At 43.9% G+C, this 19,274-nt stretch overlaps 1 protein-coding gene across 4 annotated transcripts in view; it reads right to left on the reverse strand.

Moving 5' to 3' along the window:
• The window catches only part of SNX31 (sorting nexin 31), a 61,414-nt gene that overhangs the window by 13,603 nt on the left and 28,537 nt on the right, over nucleotides 1-19,274 (reverse strand). For all 4 annotated transcript variants that reach the window (XM_039527762.1, XM_039527761.1, XM_039527760.1 and 1 more), the window contains exons 5-8: nucleotides 9,374-9,484; nucleotides 4,757-4,847; nucleotides 2,369-2,456; nucleotides 1,136-1,205 (exon numbers count right to left, since the gene is read on the reverse strand). In XM_039527762.1, coding sequence (XP_039383696.1) covers nucleotides 1,136-1,205; nucleotides 2,369-2,456; nucleotides 4,757-4,847; nucleotides 9,374-9,484 — 360 coding nt within the window. The remainder of the gene's footprint in view (nucleotides 1-1,135; nucleotides 1,206-2,368; nucleotides 2,457-4,756; nucleotides 4,848-9,373; nucleotides 9,485-19,274) is intronic.

Genomic DNA, 19,274 nt, shown 5'->3' on the forward strand with positions numbered 1-19,274 from the left:
GAGTTAGTAAATTTTAACTTAAAAATAAGGGTGGGGGCAGAGGTATTTCCATCTGCCCTTTACTGTCGGGGTGGGGAAGATATCCCAACATCTTTTAAAACACGCGCTCAGATTTTTGGACAGCTGCACATAACTTTTAGTCTACTCAACCCTTAGTCCCTGAACCAAAATGGTTTCTAATTCAGCATTGCCCAACATACCTGCAAGCCCCTGACTCTGGTTATGAAAAGCGGTATCTATTGTTACTCTGTCAACCTGCTCGTTTGCTTGTGCAGAACATGATTCCACTACACAGAGAAAATATAACACCACATGGAATGATGGGGCACAACTACCAATTTTAAAAATAAAATGAGCAAGCAAAAATGGTAATTAATCATGACGCTGAAGGACCTCCCAGCACAATATAGTGGTAAGGACATTGGAGCCCTGTCTACACTACAGTTTCCACCAATACAATCACGGGTGGAGCTGCACAGAGGGTGAATTACAACCATGAAATTTGCTAACAGAGATTGCTTAAGACAATGCACGTGCCAGGTTTGAAGCCTTTTGCGTTGAGTTCTCAATAGAGAAAGGAGGAGTGTAAAAGTTATTATGGATATTTTTTTTTCTACCTTCAGATAAAACAGAAGAAGCCTAGTGGAGTTTTATGAAATCTTCCAAAAAAATTAACCTCTGGACAGAAACTACCAGGAGACATTTTAATCCTCAAACGACTTTTTTTTTGTTTTGAGAAAATGGTAAGTAGTGGAAGTGTTCAGTATGCTAGTGTGATCTCAGCCTTAACACCACTAGCACATAATAGCACTTACATATATTGTCATGAGAAGAAAATGGACTGAGGTCTAAATAAATCCCCTGTATGCATGGAATAATTGCTTACACTAAACAGAATTTGCAAACTAGACAGTGTTATTTGTACATGAAAAATTCTCTTAGAACAAGCTCATTCATAGTTATTTCTTTTGTTTTTAAATAAAAAAAGAAAAATACAACAAGAAAGAAGTACTCGTCCATACTTAATATTCAGATAACTTGCACTATTTAAAACATAGCTTTTACATTATTAAAATGGGAGACACATTTTGGGAATTAGCTTTTAGAAGTATCAGGAGTTTTCTTCTTTTGTTACCTGCATATAGAGTAAATTCACTGAAGCGCCACAGTCCATTAACATTTTATCAAGAGAGGGATCCATATACCTGACAAATGGAAAAATATTAAACATTACATTTCTAAGCACAACAATTAGCATTTCCATTCAGCAATAAATATGCATTTGGATACAGAAAGATTCCACTACTCACAAAATAATAAAAGACAGCAATGTGTCACATCTTTGAAATTACACATCTGTGAAGTATGTAAAAAAATTACTCTTTACAGCATTGTAGCAAATAGACTGCGGTATGAAATAAATTAAATTGCTCATCTGCTTTTATCAAAGTAATATGGAAAACAATTATTTAGAATCCAAGTGTTAAAAAACAGCATTAAATATTTCTCTTCCATGTGTCTAAAACTTAGGGCTTACCTACATGGGGAAGATTAGTGGCAGAACATACACATAAGCTAAACCACAAAAAAGCACTCAGATTGAAATAGAGTGTGTCCACACAGAAAGTTCTGCCACTAAATTTCTCTATGTAGGTAAGCCCTTATAAACTGGAGAATTTAACAGAAGGGCTTATGTATGCCAAGCTTCAGTCCAGTTAAATTTTAAATTGACAAGTTACAAGTGTCTGAAAATACTTTTATATAGCTCAGTGACAGACACTTAAGCATAGTGGCACTGCTATAATTCAGGTATTTTGTGATCTAATATTTAGCAATGCAATCTTTAAAGAAAATTCCCAAAAAACAATCTTCCCCATACACACTGCAACTTGCAGCTCAGAACCTCCAGCTCTCCCATTTTTCTTGTAGGAGATATAATGCTGAATATACAAAATAAACAAACACCATTAACTAAAGAAAAGAAAATAAGTATAGAAGGTTTCCTTTATTGGTGGCTTTGGCAAGAAAACAAACAAACAAAAATAAAACAAAACCAAACAACAACAAACCATCTGTATCTATAGATTTTGAAAGTGTTCAAGAGTAATTGGCTGATTGCAGAAGAGGACATTCCATCAACAACTGTTACAGGATCATATAAACGGATCAGTTCCAACATTACACTGAGAGGTCCAAAGACCAGCAGTTAGGAACCATTATATTCCTTAAACAAAACAAAACAAAAAATCAGCTGTGTGTGTTATGCTTTCAGGCCAAACACAAAGAATTTAAGGTGTGAGGATTCTCTTCTCTAGTACATTTATAATTTTAATGCATCTTCCAAATTTCTCTTCAGCTTCCAGCTCACCATTTTCTGATCCCAATCTTACAGTCTGACTCTTTCATACTCTGAAGACTCACGTAGGGAAGTTCAAATTCTGCCACTTTTTTCACCACTGGGGGCAGGGCAGATGGGAAAAAACAGAAGAGACAAATAAGCCTGATTGGTTGAAACCCCACTGAAGCAGAACAGCTATTTTAGTATTTCAGTAAGTGCTCCATGACAACATATGTTATGTAAAAGAAAGAGGACATCACAAAAACAAATGATAAAAAATGGTAGGTGACAATCATGTTCTTTAGACACTCCCCACCCCCACCCCTTTACCTAATTTTTAAGGAGCAGTATATCAGTGTCTCCTTATTCTGCTTTATAGTAATGCAAGGAGTGCAAGTAAGGAGCACTAAACTGAGAAATCCAGGAAAGGAGATTTAAGTTAGTATAGATCTCAAACAACACTGAGCAGTTCGGGGCAGCTGCAAATATGGGAGGCAAAAGAAATGTTGTGTGATTCGGATGTACGCTAATAGGGTTGGTTATTCATTGAATGAAACAGAAGACAAAACACATTATCACTAAAGTACAGTAAGGAATAAAAGTCACACGAGAGGTGACTGCTGTCAGTAATAAGTTTTCCAAACATAAAATTAAGGGCCAGGGTTAGGGGGCAGTGCCTGTGGACGGGGCAGCACGCAGCAGAGCTGCGTAGGAGCCGGAGCAGGGACATGCTGCTGCTTCCAGGAGCCGCATGGAGCAGCCCCTAACCCCATTCCCCAGCTAGAGCGCCAGAGTGGAGCAAGCCCCAGACCCCGCTCCCCAGCCAGAGCTCGAGGGCCGGATTAAAATGGCTGCCAGGCCGGATGCGGCCTGTGAGCCGTAGTTTGCCCATCCCTGCTTTAGGCCCTGCAGTAGCTCACTCAGTGTGCGCCCACCCTATTCTTAAAGGGGCAGCTCCTATTTCTCTAATTATAGAATTTTTATCACCATTAACAAATATATACACAACAAATATTTTTATATTTAGTAATTTTGAATATGACTTTATAAAACATCATCTATTCCAGGGACCTCATATTGTGCCAAGAGTTCTAGACCATTGTAACATCAGAGGTAATTAGACAAATCACCACCCTAACTCTACATCTAATTTGCATGCAACAATTTCATTGATTGTATGAGGGAGAATGCACTGATTGGTTACTTGGCCCAACTGCCACACATGCAATAGCACAGACTTTCAGCTACTACTCATGTAATAAAAGCTGGGGATTCCACACTCCCAGCATCACATTCATCCTTCCACATCCATAAAAGCAAGACCTAGTCAAGACAGAGAAATGATAAATAAAATAACCATATATAGTGAAGTTTCGCAGTGATAGTTGCACTACAAACCCATCAAGGGATTGAACACCTGTCATGACCCTAACACCCAGAAGTCTTTCAGCCTTAATCTTATATACATTTAAAAAAATCTAGATCACTTCTACAGCACTTTTTTTGTCTATGGACCTGAAAATACTTCCAGGAGAGTATCATCACCACCATTTTGCAGACTGGAAAACTGAGGCAGAGAGAGGTTAAGTGACTTGTCCAAGGCCACGCAGAATCAGTAACAGTCAGGTAGCAAATTCAAGGGTGAAATCCTGACCCCACTGAAGTCAACAAGAGTTTTGCCATTTACGTCAATGGGGCCAAGATTTCAACCCAGATCTGAGTCCCAGTCCTGGTTCAGTCCACTAGATTACAGCTGCCCAAATGGAGGGAGGGGCGGACGGCATATATGTATCACCAGCTCATATCGGACAAAACCACACAGTACTCCAAGAGACATCTACATTTTGTCAGCACAGAGAATCACACACATTCAGGGCACATCCAGTTCCATCACTGTTATGACCTTTCTATGCTTATCAATTAAAAAGTGAAATAGTGGAATAAGAGGACATAAATGAAAGCAAATTAGGGACTTCATTTTATAAGGGGATAGAGGGGGAAATCTTCCAAGTGTACAGATCTGAGTTTGAGATTATATAAACAGTTTTCACTTCAAAGTATAACCATTTGCAGAGAAGCCTGAAATAAAGCCAACCTAGCTCAATATTTACCAAAACAACCCACACAATAGTGACCAAGTTACTATATGCCTTGTAAATTAAATGCAATGAAAACTGTGCTTATAGGCAAAGTCCACTATGCTATAGATAACCTCAACCCACCTGTGATCCTCTGTTCCTCTCTCGTGGTTGCTGGGCTACATATAGAGAGTCAAAGGCTGGAAGTTCATCAGCTAACAGAGATGAGTCTTTTAGCTCAAGCAGGACAGATTAATGCTTTTAGATCCAGAGGTCCGATCCCCTCTGGCAACGACCCACCCAGGGGTGCATTATGTGACACATACTGCACATGGCTTACCAGAGAGAACTCCATTGCTGTGATCTTGAATAAAAAATAAGCTAAAATATCCTATTAATTCTCTTGACAGCCCCATCTTGTATGAGACAACCTTAAAAACAAAAAATGAAAAAGGAGGTCACCTATGCATCTGAACATGAATTTATACGAGGTCTGGTCACCAGCCATTAATGCAGCTTCAAAATTGTTTTTTTTTTAAACTGTTCCTTTATCCCTCTAGGCAGAAGCAGCTGTTAAGACCTAAACTTCAACCCTCCATATTCTTGCTACTGGCATCGCATGAGAAAGACCTACCCAGCTTGACTCTCAGGGCTAGTCTACACTTACCTGCCGGGTCGACGCGGTGAGTTCGACTTCTCGGAGTTCGAACTATCGCGTCTAATCTAGACGCGATAGTTCGAACTCCCCGCACGCTCCGGTCGACTCCGGTACTCCACCACTGCAAACGGCGGTGGCGGAGTCGACCTTGGAGCCGCGGACTTCGATCCCGTGGCGTCTGGACGGGTAAGTAGTTCGAACTAGGGTACTTCGAGTTCAGCTACACTATTCACGTAGCTGAACTTGCGTACCCTAGTTTGACCCCCGCCCTTAGTGTAGACCTGCCCTCAGAAGCAGATTCTGTTTTGCTATGGCCCCTTTAAGGCCCCTTTATGCCACCTGAAAGATGTAAAGGAGGAATGGCCCCAGCCCCACTGGCAAAGAATGTAGGAACAGTCCTGCCCCCCAACCTCAAGTGCAGGATGTGTGATGAGGAAAGGGTGGGGCAGGGAGAGGAATGGAAAGTGTAGAGTGGAAGAGGATCTGAAAACACTCCACTGCCTATTTTCTGCTTCAGACATTGGAAATCAGAGCTTAATTTAAAGCAGCCAGAGCCTACCCTCACCATTCCCGCACTCGATGGGTACCACAGAACCTCCTGGGCTCACAGGTAAAAGAGTAAAAAAGGTGCCTCTTTCACTTATGAGCAGCCCATTTGATCAGGAAGTCACTGAGATGCAACTATGGAGAGGCAAGGACATGGAGAAACTTTCACCAGGAAAATGATTTTTCCATAGTTTAGTTGCTGGGTGTGTGAGTTGGCATAAGCAGCACAGTGGGAGAAGCAGGACTTGTTTGGTCTGAACACAAGGTGGACGTACAAGTTTTCAGAGTGCCTTTAGAAGGTACCAATTCCACAAACACTCCCAGTTGAGAGAGAGCTGGAGCATAATATCACTTCCCCCCAAACCTCACTAGAGCACTAGAATAAATGTTCAGAGGCCCAAGCAAAAAAGACCCTGACCAGGACTAACTTTCACCCTATATGTTCTTGACCCAAAGTCCCCATTAACCTGTTACCTGAAATTGCAAGGTGGCACTACAGAGTGTCAGAAACTCATCACTTAGTACAGCATCTCACAGTGATCCAAATGAAGCACCTACTTCTATTCAACACGCTTCATAGAGCTACCCAATGTGAAACATTCAGTCAGTATTGAGCTTAATTTTCTAATTCTTGGATCAAGGCATACCCCAGTATACATCACTCCAACCCCCTGTAGACTCTACACTATTAATTGGGAAGCTACCAGGGGGAATGTGGTGAGACAAATATATAATGAGGAAAGCTCACACATGCCCCTAAGCCTGTCCCACGCTAAAGGGAACCAAAGAACAAGCATCATTTACAGTGCCAATGAATTATCAGAACCATTGCTGTTTGCCTATAGTGCCATAAGTGAACATGGCACTTTATTGTGAAGTGTACCCAAAGTACTACTGCACAAAGAGTGGCACCGGCTTGAAGAGGATCTGGCCCTTAAACAGGACAAACAAACAATATGCTTAGATAGCAAGATATTTTTATGGAGAGATGGGATTGAAGATGCCAGTGACGAAGGAAGCTACTGTCATGCTGATATAAATCTGAAGGGTACAGTAACTCCTTATGTAAAGTCATCCTGGTTAATGCTGTTTTGTTATGTTGCTGATCAATTAGGGAAAATGCTTGTTTAAAGTTGTGCAATGCTCCCTTCTAACCTCATTTGGCAGCAGCCTGCTTTGTCCACTGCTTGCAGGAAGAGCAGCCCATTGCAGCTAGCTGGTGGGGGCTTGTAACCAGGATGGATCGACAGCCCGCATAAGCTCCCCCTATCAGCTCCCTGCTCCCCTAAGTTCCCTGTGCTGCAGCCACCCAGCAGGCTATCAATTGGCAGTTCAGCTGTCCCTCCCCCCACTGCCATGTGCTGCTCCTGCCCTCTGCCTTGAAGCTGCTCCCAGAGACTCCTGCTTGCTGTGCAGGAAGAGAAGGTGGGGGCTAATGTCAGGGTGTCCCCCCCGCTCCTGCACCCCGCTTACCATAGAGCATGGAGGGAACACGGGCAGAGAGAGACAGAGAGAGCCTGGGGCAGCAGCTGCTGTCTCAACTTCCTGATCCACTTAAAAAGACAATGCACTTAAGAGTGGGTCAGCTTACTTAAAGGGGCAGTGTGCATCTCTCTCTCTCTCTCCACACACAAGGTGTGTGTCTGTCTGTGTCTGCTATGCTGTCTCCCCTCCCTCCTGTTCATGCTGCCTTGATGAGAAGCTACATTAACAATGTGTTAACCCTTGAGGGCTCAGCCGAGTGCTAGTTCATCATTTAGCAGCAAGGCATTCCCTGGGAAATATCCTTCCCTCTTCCACTCTCTAACTTCACCACCTCAACCAAGTTTCCCAATCATCATAGCTGTGAACAGTATTCAATTGTTTGTCTGAAACATATACTGTGTGTATATATCTATATAATATACAGTTTTTTGTCTGGTGAAAAAATTTCCCCTGGAACCTAACCCCCCATATTTACATTAATTCTTATGGGGAAATTGGATTCGCTTAACATTGCTTCGCTTAAAGTCGCATTTTTCAGGAATATAATGACGTTAAGTGAGGAGTTACTGTATGTGCTTTTTGGATTAACCAATTTTATTGTTTTGCAATTCCTTTTTTTTGGCAACTAAGCAGTGAAGCGCTCCAAAGGTAGACAGAGGCTCAACAAACTTGAACATGATGCTTTTCAAAGGGGTGGTGGAAATCATTGTAGGAAGGTGTGTGGAATTCATTTCACTTGCATGATGTAGAACTGCTAGAATGATGTTGTGTGGCCAGCCTGAACCACTGGGCAAAACTATCTGTTAATGAAAAGAAACCAAAGTGACAGAAATCTTTACACAAGGCAAAGCAGCTGCTCAGCTGCAATGCGCTTTACTTAAGCACCATGATCTGGCCAGTATTTGGGCAGTTCTCTGTGCTATATCAGGGACTTCGCTTTGAGAAGAGATTTAGTGCTCTCTATTCTTGGACCCATGATGAACAGGGATATTAGAGGCAATGATAATGTGTATGGCGAAGAGGTGGAGAGACTTCATTAGCCAGAGTAACATCTGAGGGCCAGGCTGCATAAATTCTTTACTTAGGATGGCGAGCAGTTACGTGCACAAATAATCCCACTGAGGTCAATGGGCGTACTGGTGTGTAATTGCTCACCAACCTCACGCAATCTGGCTTTCTGTGTCCCCTGCAGCAGCAACAGTGGCTACTGGGGAAGTAGCATCCATATCGTTACACACTCGCCATCTCTGCCTAGAGGAATGTTGGAGGATGAAGCTCACAATGTGAAAGGGATGAGAAAATAGAAATCAGGCAGATGGCAATAGTTTGGCTTCTGTTACTAAGAAGAGAAGCAACTAAAGGCCAGCAACTCAAGCCCCCCTATCTATAAACAGGCCTATTGTCATCTTTGAATTAAAAAAAGATGTTACAACGCGGTTCAGACTCTCTCTGTTTAAATAAAGTTTGGCTGCTAGAGTGTCTAAGACAAAACTTGTAACTGTTTATTATTGGTATTGTGGAAAAATCTACACACCTCAGCCCCATTGTGCTAGGCACTGAACAAAGAGACACTCTTTACCCTAAAGGGTCTACATACATACTATAGACAACAGACAGATACAAGACAGATAGAAAGAGGGAGCACCAGGAAAAAAAATTGGGCATCGATCAGCAAGATACGTAGATTGTAGACTCCTTCTACTGTAGAGGCAGGAACCTCTGTTCCTTTTGTTCTGTGTCTGTACAGCTCCAAGCACAAAGGAGTCCAGATCCATAACTAGAGCTCCTGTGTGCTAGGATAGTAACAATAGATGTGTCAGCACCCCAACAGTCTTAAACTATATTTAAGACAAATGTAGAACACTGTCTCTGGCCACACTGGCTGGCAACACAACGTTTATACAGATTTGGCCTGAACTATATTAAAACAAGCTTTTTAAAAAACAAAACCCCAGTTCTCTAATTATCTTAGATGGCCTCCTGCACACAGGGCCAAAACAGCTGCCTTTGGAGACAAAAAGAGCTGCAGGGGTGTTGAGTGAGTGAGGTTAGGGGCAGAGGAAAAAAATGCTGATTAACATAAAAACTTTAAGAAACTTATCTACAGAATTAGTAAACAATGCCAAGTGTATGTTTTCTTCAGGTATTCCCTCAAATAAGCATTTTTGCCCATGTCCTGCTAAAATATGAGGAAAGGCATCTCAACTCTTCACACGCTTTTCCTTAAATTTAGCAGTTTCAGCAGTATCCCATTTAGAAACCCATTACCTCTAGTACTCTTTCAGCAGTGTCCGATGTCTGGATATCAAGCCTAACATTCCTTCCGTCAGCCAGGTAAACATCCAGAGAGGCTCTCTGTGTCTGGATCTGAAATGTATCCTGTTAAAGTGAAACATGAAGGTGTTTTATTGCTGCCCTTCTTATTAGAGCCCTGCTGAAGGTGCTGGTGCTCCGCTTCCCTGTTTACCTTAGAGAAATGAACTGGATTACAGGGAGAGACGCTACAGCATGATGGAGGCCTGGTCTACGCTTTAGATTTAGATTGACCCAGATACATCACTCAGGGGTGTGAAAAATTCACACCTTCAGCACCATAATTAAGCCAACCAAGCCCCTGGCATAGACGCAGTTAGGTGGCCAGAAGAATTCTTTTATCAACCCAGCTACTGCTGCTTAGCAAGGTGGATTTCTTACACAGAGACAGCAAAACTCCTTCCGTCAATGTAGGAAGCATCTACACTGCAATGCTACAGCAGCATACATGCAGCACTATAGTTGTGCCATTCTAGCCCCCATAGTGTTGACATGACCTGAGGGTCTGTAGGAGGGAAGGGGAAAGTACTGTATTGACTAGATTCCCACTCTTGTACTATAAAGCTGAAACCCAAGACCAGGGGCGGCTCTACCTGTTTGGCCGCCCCGGAGCCGCGGGAGCAGCGGACCTCCCGCGGGCATGACTGCAGAGGGACCGCTGGTCGCGCGCGGCTCGGCTGGACCTCCCGCGGCTGCTTACGGTTCGCGGCTCCGGCGGCTCCGCTTGAGCTGCCGCAGTCATGCCTGCGGGAGGTCCAGCCGAGCCGCGGGACGAGCAGTCATGGCTGCGGCAGGTCCGGTCGTCCTGGGGCTCTGGTGAACCTCCCGCAGGCATGACTGCGGCAGGTCCGCCGGACCACCCTTTTGCCGCCCCCTAGATCTTGCCGCCCTAGGCACCAGCTTGTTTTGCTGGTGCCTAGAGCCGCCCCTGCCCAAGACAGGCCCTGTGTGTTTAAAATAATTATCCTTTCCCTGGGAAATTCCCGGGATTTGGTGTTACAATTCATTTTCCTTCCGAGGTGACACCATTTCCAGTGTGATCTTGCCAAGAAGAGAAAGGCTCTGATGGCCTCCAAGGCTGCAGCATCTCTGCAGTTTGGGGTCTTCAGCTGATCCTGGATAAGGGCAGACAGCAAGTTTTGGCTATGGCTACACTACAGCTGAAGTTGACATGAGTTATGTTGCTCGGGGTGTGAATTAGCCACCCCCCAATGGACAAGTTACACCGACCTACATGCCGGTGTGGACATGTTGACTGGAAAGCTTCTCCTGGAGACATGGCTGCCGCCACTTGTTGGGGGTGTATTACTTAAGTTGGCAAGAGAGCTCTCTGCATTGGTGCAGCTACGCTGCTGTAAGCTCTCTAGTTAGCCATACCCTTTCAGCCTTCTGTCTTCCTGCTTTGTTCTACATAGTTTGCCACTGTGACCAACAGGACAGGGGTTGACTTGGATTTAAATCTTTTCTAATGGAGACAAACGTAGCACCAAAGACATAGGCAATACAGTACTGCTCAGACTATACAACTGTAAACATATGAGATAATATGCGCGCTGAGGTATACAATAAAGAAAACCCATGAAAATACAGTCCACATCTGCCTGAGAAAAAAAACTATGAGGTCACTTATCTTATCCGAATGAGGAGGATGTATAAGGACCTGTTAAATAGGACTATGGGCAGAATAATTTGTATAGTGAGGGTGCTGAGAGCCATTGACCAAAACTGTAAACCCTGTATATGACGGAAACCACCTCAAGCCAGGAGGTGCAGCAGCACCCCAAGTTTCACCACCTATGGCTAGGAAAACAAGCGTATGCAATTTAGTGTTTATTTTAAAACATGAGCAGTTTAATATCCTGCCTACACTGTGTAAAGCAAACTGTTAGCCTACACATATATGTTAGGTGTAGTATACACTACATTAATGGGTATTATGTGCATGGTATTAACATAATATACAAGTTTTGTGAGGTTATGTTAATTGAATGTATTACGCTCTTCCATCAGTTCTGTTCCCTTTTGCTAAATATCCCATAACACTTTGCAAAGCTGAAGTCAGCTTTGGCTCCAGCTGATATGAAGTCTGTCAAAAGTCAAGATACATTTGTTCTATGTCCTAGTACAGGGACCTTCACGAGTAACTGGTTTGAAATGTAATATCCAAAACAGAGATAAGAAAAGTACAGAACAAAATGGCAAGTTAAGGAACTGTTACAAACTGGCGGGTTGGATTTCAGTGACAAAGAGAGGGTTTTGTAACTTGTAAAACCACACTATAAATATACCCAGTTTAAATGCATATTTCCAAAGCACACCTACTATGTAAGATGAGCATGCTGTGAGATAAGAATTGCTTCCTGGAAGGAGGGCATGTGTCTCCTTTTTGTACTGTATTATTTTGTCTTTAGACAATAATTGGTTGAGAGTGATTATTTGGTCTCGAACATTTTTAATATCGAATCACAAGTGTCGTCAAAATCAACCAGCTACATATTAGCAACACAACCACATTGTGTGACCCAGTTACAAAACAGCAGTGGCTGATTTGATTAAAACACAGAGTGGTCCTGTAGTGTAGGCAGAACTGAACCAGGCTCCCAAGCAATGCTGAACACCCGGTGAGGTTCAGATCATGGAGTGTGGCTAAAACACTATTCAGTATTATCTACACCACAGGATTAAACTGGGTTTTAAGCACATTGAGATCTACTGTGTTGTACCACAATATGGTGGCTTTCCACAGCATAGACTGGATCCCTAAAGGACATGCTTGCACCGATGTACTTGCCTATGCAATTTTAAGGAAGCTCACACTACAGCCATTTAATTTACGCAAGTAATTGGACAAGCGAAAGTATGCGAGTAGCCAGCAAAATGGGCTGCAAAGGGAAATATCCCTACATCCTTCATTCCTTCACTGGGTTTGCTTGAAACCCACTTGCTCAGACAAGAGCTAGCCAGGTACAGGGCAAGATTCACCCTTTGGAGAGCTCCCTAGTTTTCAGATACACATAACAGATTCCAGACCTATATCATTTTTTCTTCTGAAGCTCATTTTTCATCTTGAAACACTGCCAATACTGTCATACTAAAAATACTTTTAAAACAGGAACTGTTGGAGGAGAATAACATAAAAATATAAGATAAATTAAAAACCCAGGATGCTTTCAGCATGCTAGGGCATAGGGATAAAACCAACAGTAGCTCAGAGTTCCCAACCTGTCTTAGCCATTGACTTAGGAGACCAGTAGAGTTCATTTGGAGAGCAGAAAATGTGCATGATCAAATCATCAGGTATGCTCATGTAGGTGGAAAGCAAAGGAGGCCCCAGACTTACTGAAGGGCAGAGGTAAACCAACAAAGAGTGACAAAACAGAGAGACTATTCAGCAGGGTTTCCTTATTCAGGAAGAATCCAGGAACATACTACTCCTATGTTTCTGTGCCCAATTTCAATCCTTGTACTCATGTATATTATAACCAGAGCCCTGCACCTACTGCAATTCCACAGCTGGAGAATAAATCCAGATCAGCCGAGTTGACTAGCAAAAATAAGTGTAGATTAATCACAGTTAACTCATGCGATTAACTCAAAAAAATTAATCGTGGTTAAAAAAAATTGACCGTGATTAATAGCACTATTAAACAATAGAATACCAATGGAAATGTATTAAATATTTGTGGATGTTTTTCTACATTTTCAAATAAATTGATTCCTATTACGATGCAGAATACAAAGTGTACAGTGCTCACTTTATATTATTTTTATTATAAATATTTGCACTGTAAAAGTGATAAACAAAAGAAACAGTATTTTTCAATTCACCTCATACAAGTTACATTAAAGTGTAACTTGCAAATGTAGATTTCTTTTGTTACATAACTGCACTCAAAACCAAAACAATGTAAAACTTTAGAGCCTACAAGTTCACTCAGTCCTACTTCTTGTTCAGCCAATCGCTAAGACAAACATGTTTGTTTACACTTACAGGAGATACTGATGCCTGCTTCTTATTTACAATGTCACATGAAAGTGAGAACAGGCATTTGCATGGCACTTTTGTAGCCGGTGTTGCAAGGTATTCATGTGTCAGATATCCTAAACATTCATATGTCTCTTCATGCTTGGGCCACCATTCCAGAGGACATGCTTCCATGTAGGAATGCGGAAACAGAGTGCGACGCATCCTGGGATGTGCAAAATGTACCGTCATCATGCACCGCTCTGTGTCCCACCCCTCCAAAGGTTTCTGGCTTCCTTTCATGCCATTTTTCCGACTGTCATTCTTTTGTAGTGTGCACCAGCATCTGCAGTGAGAGAGGTTGAATCTCTCACTTCTCTCCTATGCATTGTTAGCTGTCGTGAGGACATTGCACATGGTAGCACAGTTATTCGCAGAGTTACTCGCAAAGTTAGCAGAGGATGAATCACAGGCACCGAGTGTGATATGGATGACAGCAACTTATCAGTCCTTTGTGCATTCACAGGAGCAGCTGCATATGGTAGACCGTCGCTTTTGGGCTAGGGTAATAAGCACTGATTGGTGGGATTGCATTGTCATGCAGGTGTGGGATGACAACCAGTGGGTACAGAACTTTAGGCTGCATAAAGCAACCTTCATGGAGCTACGTGCTGAGCTGTCCCCTGACCTGCGGCGCAAGGACACCAGATTGAGAGATAAACTTTCGGTTGAGAAGTGTGTTGCAATCGCTGTGTGGAAGCTGGCGAATCCAGACGGCTACCGGTCAGCTGCAAATCAATTTGGAGTAGGAAAGGGCATTGTTGGGGCTGTATTACTCCAGGTGTGCAGGGCAATAAATCGCTTCTTGCTGCACAGGACCGTGTCTCTGGGAAATGTGCATGAAATAGCGGACGGCTTTGCAGAGATGGGTCTCCCTCACTGTGGCGGGGCGATTGATGGCACACACATTCCAATGTTAGCGCCTGACCACCTTGCCTCTGAATACATGAATAGGAAGGGATACTTCTCCATGGTGTTGCAGGCGCTTGTGGTTCACCGGGGGTGTTTCATGGACATCAATGCAGACTGGTTTGGAAAGGTGCACGACACACGCATCTTCAGGAACAGTGACCTGCACAGAAAGCTGTGGCCAGGGATTTTCTTTCCAGACCACAAGTTCACAGTGGGGGATGTGGAAATGCCCATAGTAATCCTGGGAGACCCGTCGTACCCCTTACAGCCCTGGCTTGTGAAACCTTACACAGGGCACCTGGACAGCAGCAAGGAGCATTTTAACAACAGGCTGAGCAGGTGCCACATGGTAGTCGAATGTGCCTTTGGCCGTTTGAAAGCTCACTGGAGGTGTCTCAATGGCAGGCTAGACCTTACCGAGGATAATATTCCCGTGGTCATAGCTGCATGCTGTACTCTGCATAATCTGTGTGAATCTAAGGGCGAAATGTTTGCTCAGGTGTGGAGCACTGAGGCAGAGTGCTTGGCTGCACAGTTTGAACAGCCAGATGCTAGGGCCGTCAGAGGAGCCCGAAGGGCAGCTATTAACATCACAGAGGCTTTGAGGAACCACTTTGACAATAAGGGTCAGTAACACATGTCTGCTTTGGAGTTGCTTCCCTGGTGCATCCATGTACAATTCTGGGGCCCAAGATCCATGCAACACAATGCTTTAGAAGCCTGTTCCCGAGAGTGAATTGATTGCTATATGCTTCTGTAGAACACAGAATAAAAATGCTGTGCCATTAAATACCTTAGCCTTTATTTATTGTTAAAAAGGGTAAAACCTCACAACTGTGTGTAGCTACAGCTATCATTTTGCAAGCTGTGAGGGGGGATGGAGTGATGGAAAAACTCAGGAGTGCTGTGAAGTGAAAAGGAATGTGTGGGCATAGAAGGGGGTGGGGTTGGCAAAGAATTGTGCATCTGCATGTGCTGCAGTGGAGGTTGACCACAGATCTGCTCAGTCTGCAGCTGTATCAAAGACTTGAACATCTCTGTCTGATCCTCCATAACTTATCATCCGTTCTGTCGCTTGCCTAGCAAAAGCGGCATTGTCTTTTCTGTCCTGCCTTTCAGCACTGTTTCTGTTCCCTGGTCTGTCTCTCACCGCGCTGCAGCACCACCCAGAACATGTCTTCTTTGCTGCGCCTAGGGTTTTTTCTTATCTGCCAAAGCCGATCCATGGGGGTGCGTGGTGTGTTCTTCAAGGTCTGTGCTGAACAGAAGAGGGATTGTTACATTTCAGCAAATGATTGAAACATTTTAGTAAAAAAGGCATTTTGCTAGTAGAAATCACTTTCTCTCTGAGACTCTAGGAAGGCACACAGTTCTGCGAGCACCCCAATCCTGGTGAGTGGCAGGAAGGTGGTTGTGCATATGAACAAAAGGTCATGACTTGCAGAGAAGCTTTGCAGGGATCTCATTCTAAAATTATCCCACACTTTTTCACAGGTGGCCAACCTGGTGGCTGACATCTCGCTACTGTGGGTGACCAGAGAAACCAGGGCACAGCTGCTGAATGCTTGCGGCTTTCACCTCGGTCTATATGCAGCTCAGTTATCTGCTGCTTTGGTCCCAGCTCAAGTGAGCGCTAAATGGCACGATACAGTTTCCTACAATGGGGGAACTAACAAGGCTGCAATTCCTTGGAATCTGCATCAGAGGCTTAACAAGTACCTCTTTGAAACTTTCCAGAGCCTCTCTGGAGGATTCCCTGCAGGTCTCACTGTCCATCGACACCCTGCTTGACCATGCAGATTATCTACACAGGGCAACGCCCAGCTCACAGAAAACACTACCTGCCTCCCACTTTTCGATTTCCTACTCAAACCACAGAAACTTACCCGGCATCTCATCTGCTTCTGGCTCCCCATCGAGCACTTCTGGAGTGAAGAAAAGTTCCTGGCTGCCTGCCCCACTGGGAGCACCACATCTTCTTCTAGCTTGACTTCTTCATCCAGAATTTCAGCCTGCAGGTTACCCCCCCTTTCTGCTGCCTGCAAAGTATCCACGGGGCTATCGGTGATGGAGGTGGGGTCATCACCAAGGATAGCATTCAGCTCCTTATAGATGCGGCACGTCTTAGGTGCACCACCAGAGCGATAGTTCGCCTCCCACGCCTTATGGTACACCTGCCTCAGCTCCTTTATCTTCGCTCTGCACTGCTGCATGTCCCGACCTTAGGCGCAGCAAAGACGACATGTTCTGGGTGGTGCTGCAGCGCGATGAGAGACAGACCAAGGAACGGAAAGAGTGCTGAAAGGCAGGACAGAAAAGAGAATGCTGCTTTTGCTAGGCAAGAGACAGAGTGGATGAGAAAAGTTATGGAGGATCAGACAGAGACAGACCTTTTCACACAAGCCTTGAGAAATTTGCCCACATATGTCCTGATTCCTACGGGTCACTCGCAGCTGCAACTGAACAAACTCCTCTCCCCATATACTGATCAGATCCAACAACTCAGCAGTGGTCCAAGCAGGCGCGTGTTTGGTGAGATAGCCAGCCATGCTCACCTGGGAAGCTATCTGGGAAGCCAGCAAGCAGGAAATGAGATTTAAAATTCCCGGGTCTTGCATGGGGGAGGGGCGGGTTGGCTACAGGGCAGCGGAGTTCAAACCACTGACCAGAGCGGCAGCATGGGAATTATGGGATACTTTCTGGAGGCCAATAAAATCGGAACCCCCGCCCCCCAAAACTGTAGTGTCTATACTGCATGTTTGTCAACAATAAAGGGAGGGGAAAAGACAAAAGTCTCTCACATGGGTGGAAGTTTTTTGTCGCCAAAACTAGGCGTTTTTTCGAAAAAAGTCACATTGCAGTGTGTATGCTATCACTGTTTTGTCGCCAAAAGCCAGTTTTGGGTGACAAAACTTGCCAGTGTAGACAAGCCCAGTGTAAAACATTGGCATTGTTAACTATTTTACTACCATGAGAGTGCAATCATTCAGCAAATACACACATCTATTGTTGATGGATGAAGAGTGGATGTTTTGGATGCCGCCAGTTGCATCCAGTGTGGTTGAGCACTAAAGCCTAATCTACATTAGAAAATGTATCATTCCAACTTGAACCTGTGGGATTACACCTAAGCAAGTTACAATGGTGTAAAGCATGCATGCTAGGCATCCTGTTTTGGAGCCACAGTGAGCACTGCATCCACAGACAGAATACTCCCTGCAAGCTTTGCAAGACCTGTGAATTGCTGCAGAACTCCTAGCACAATTGCCAGCAGCAGGCACATGTCTATTTGCACCTGTACATTACTTTTTTTTGCCCATAGTCTGTCTAGACTGGTTCTGAAGTGCATGAGCACTGCTTACACTGAAATGGTTCAGGACTGGGCCCTGCTACAACCTCATGCTACCAATACCAATGGCACAGGAGAAGCTCCAGCCCCTCCCCAAAAGCTGCTGCTGCATCATTATGCAGAGTTGCACCTCCACTGGGTGATGGTACTTGAGGAGATAGAGAAGATTTTTAGTTATTTTCATTTAATTGTTCAGTAGGTTTTTGTGAGATTTATTTTGCCTTTTTTGGGTTCTTCAGCTTCTTTTTGTTCTTTGTCACTAGACAAATGCTTTCCCTTTCTTTCTCTTGTGTTTCCCTCTGGGGGCCAATGATGGGAGTGATCCGGACTCCTCCATGAAGTTCAGTCTCATGTCCCACAACGCAGCGGGGTCCTGGAAAGGAGGGGGAGAATCCTCAGGAGAAGGGGTAGGGTGATGAGTAGTTGCTGGAGCACCAGATGGTGGCAAATGTGTTTACATAAGGGCAAAGATAACCTTGCTTGTATCATTTAATTAATGAGCCTACACTATTTAATATCTTTATTAATGACCTGGAAGAAATTAAAATCATCACTGATAAAGTTTGCAAGTTACACAAAGATTGTAGGAATGGTAAGTAAAGACGAGGACAGAGCGATATGACCAATCGGGGCTTGCAGCAGAGCCAGTCTGGAAGCAACCTAACACACACAGCTGGCCTGAGATAGGCTGCCTGATTGGTTGGAAGAGTCAGCAGACTGGCTCTTAAGCCCAGCAGCTCTGCAGTGGCTTCTCAAAGAATTTGCCCACACTTGTGATAGCTCCTGCCTTGGACCCAGCCTTGCCTCATTCCAGGTAACCCACCTCTGAGCCCCTGGCTCTGATTCCTGACTTTGGACTCCTGTTCCAACCACTAGGCCTGACTGCCCACATCCTGTAAAATGGAGACAAATACCATCTTTTGTAGGGCCCTTTTAGAGAGCTTTTCTTCTGAACATCTTAAGGAGCTAGATGTTGCTGAATTAAACAAGAGCTAGAACTGAACTGAATTAAAGTTTACCTGAATCTGCTGCAGAAATCACAGGGGCTTGGCACAACAGTTTCAGCTTGCTACCGAGTCCCAATTATAACATTAGTATTTACTGGAGGACAAGCCACTAAGTTAGGTATTTACCTTGCCTGAATTTTTCTTGAGGACTAGATAATGCACCGGTGATCAGGTTAATTTGGGTATCTGCTGAAAGGTGGGAGGTAAGTGCAAAGAGAGAAAAATATGGAGAAAACCTACCCCGACTGGAATGACCACATTGAGTCACTCTGGAACTGCATAATACATAGTTTCCTTGTTTGCTATCTTAAGCCCACACCCATCTGTCTCCACTAAACTACAGGCAATTGTTTCATTTTACAGTATTGCTGTAACAAAATCTCCATTTCCTCATCTCCAACATTTGTCATAGTAACGTTAGGAAAATTTACTACAATAGAGTAGCTGCATTAAGAAAATTTACTACAACAGAGTGGCTGCTCCCCGCAGAAAGTTCACCTGTACATTAAAAGCTTTTGGGTGAAAACAACTCAGACCATCTTCACCCAAAAAAAATCTAAACCA

Source organism: Mauremys reevesii, linkage group 2 (genome assembly GCF_016161935.1).
Source record: "Mauremys reevesii isolate NIE-2019 linkage group 2, ASM1616193v1, whole genome shotgun sequence".
Lineage (NCBI taxonomy): Eukaryota > Metazoa > Chordata > Testudines > Geoemydidae > Mauremys > Mauremys reevesii.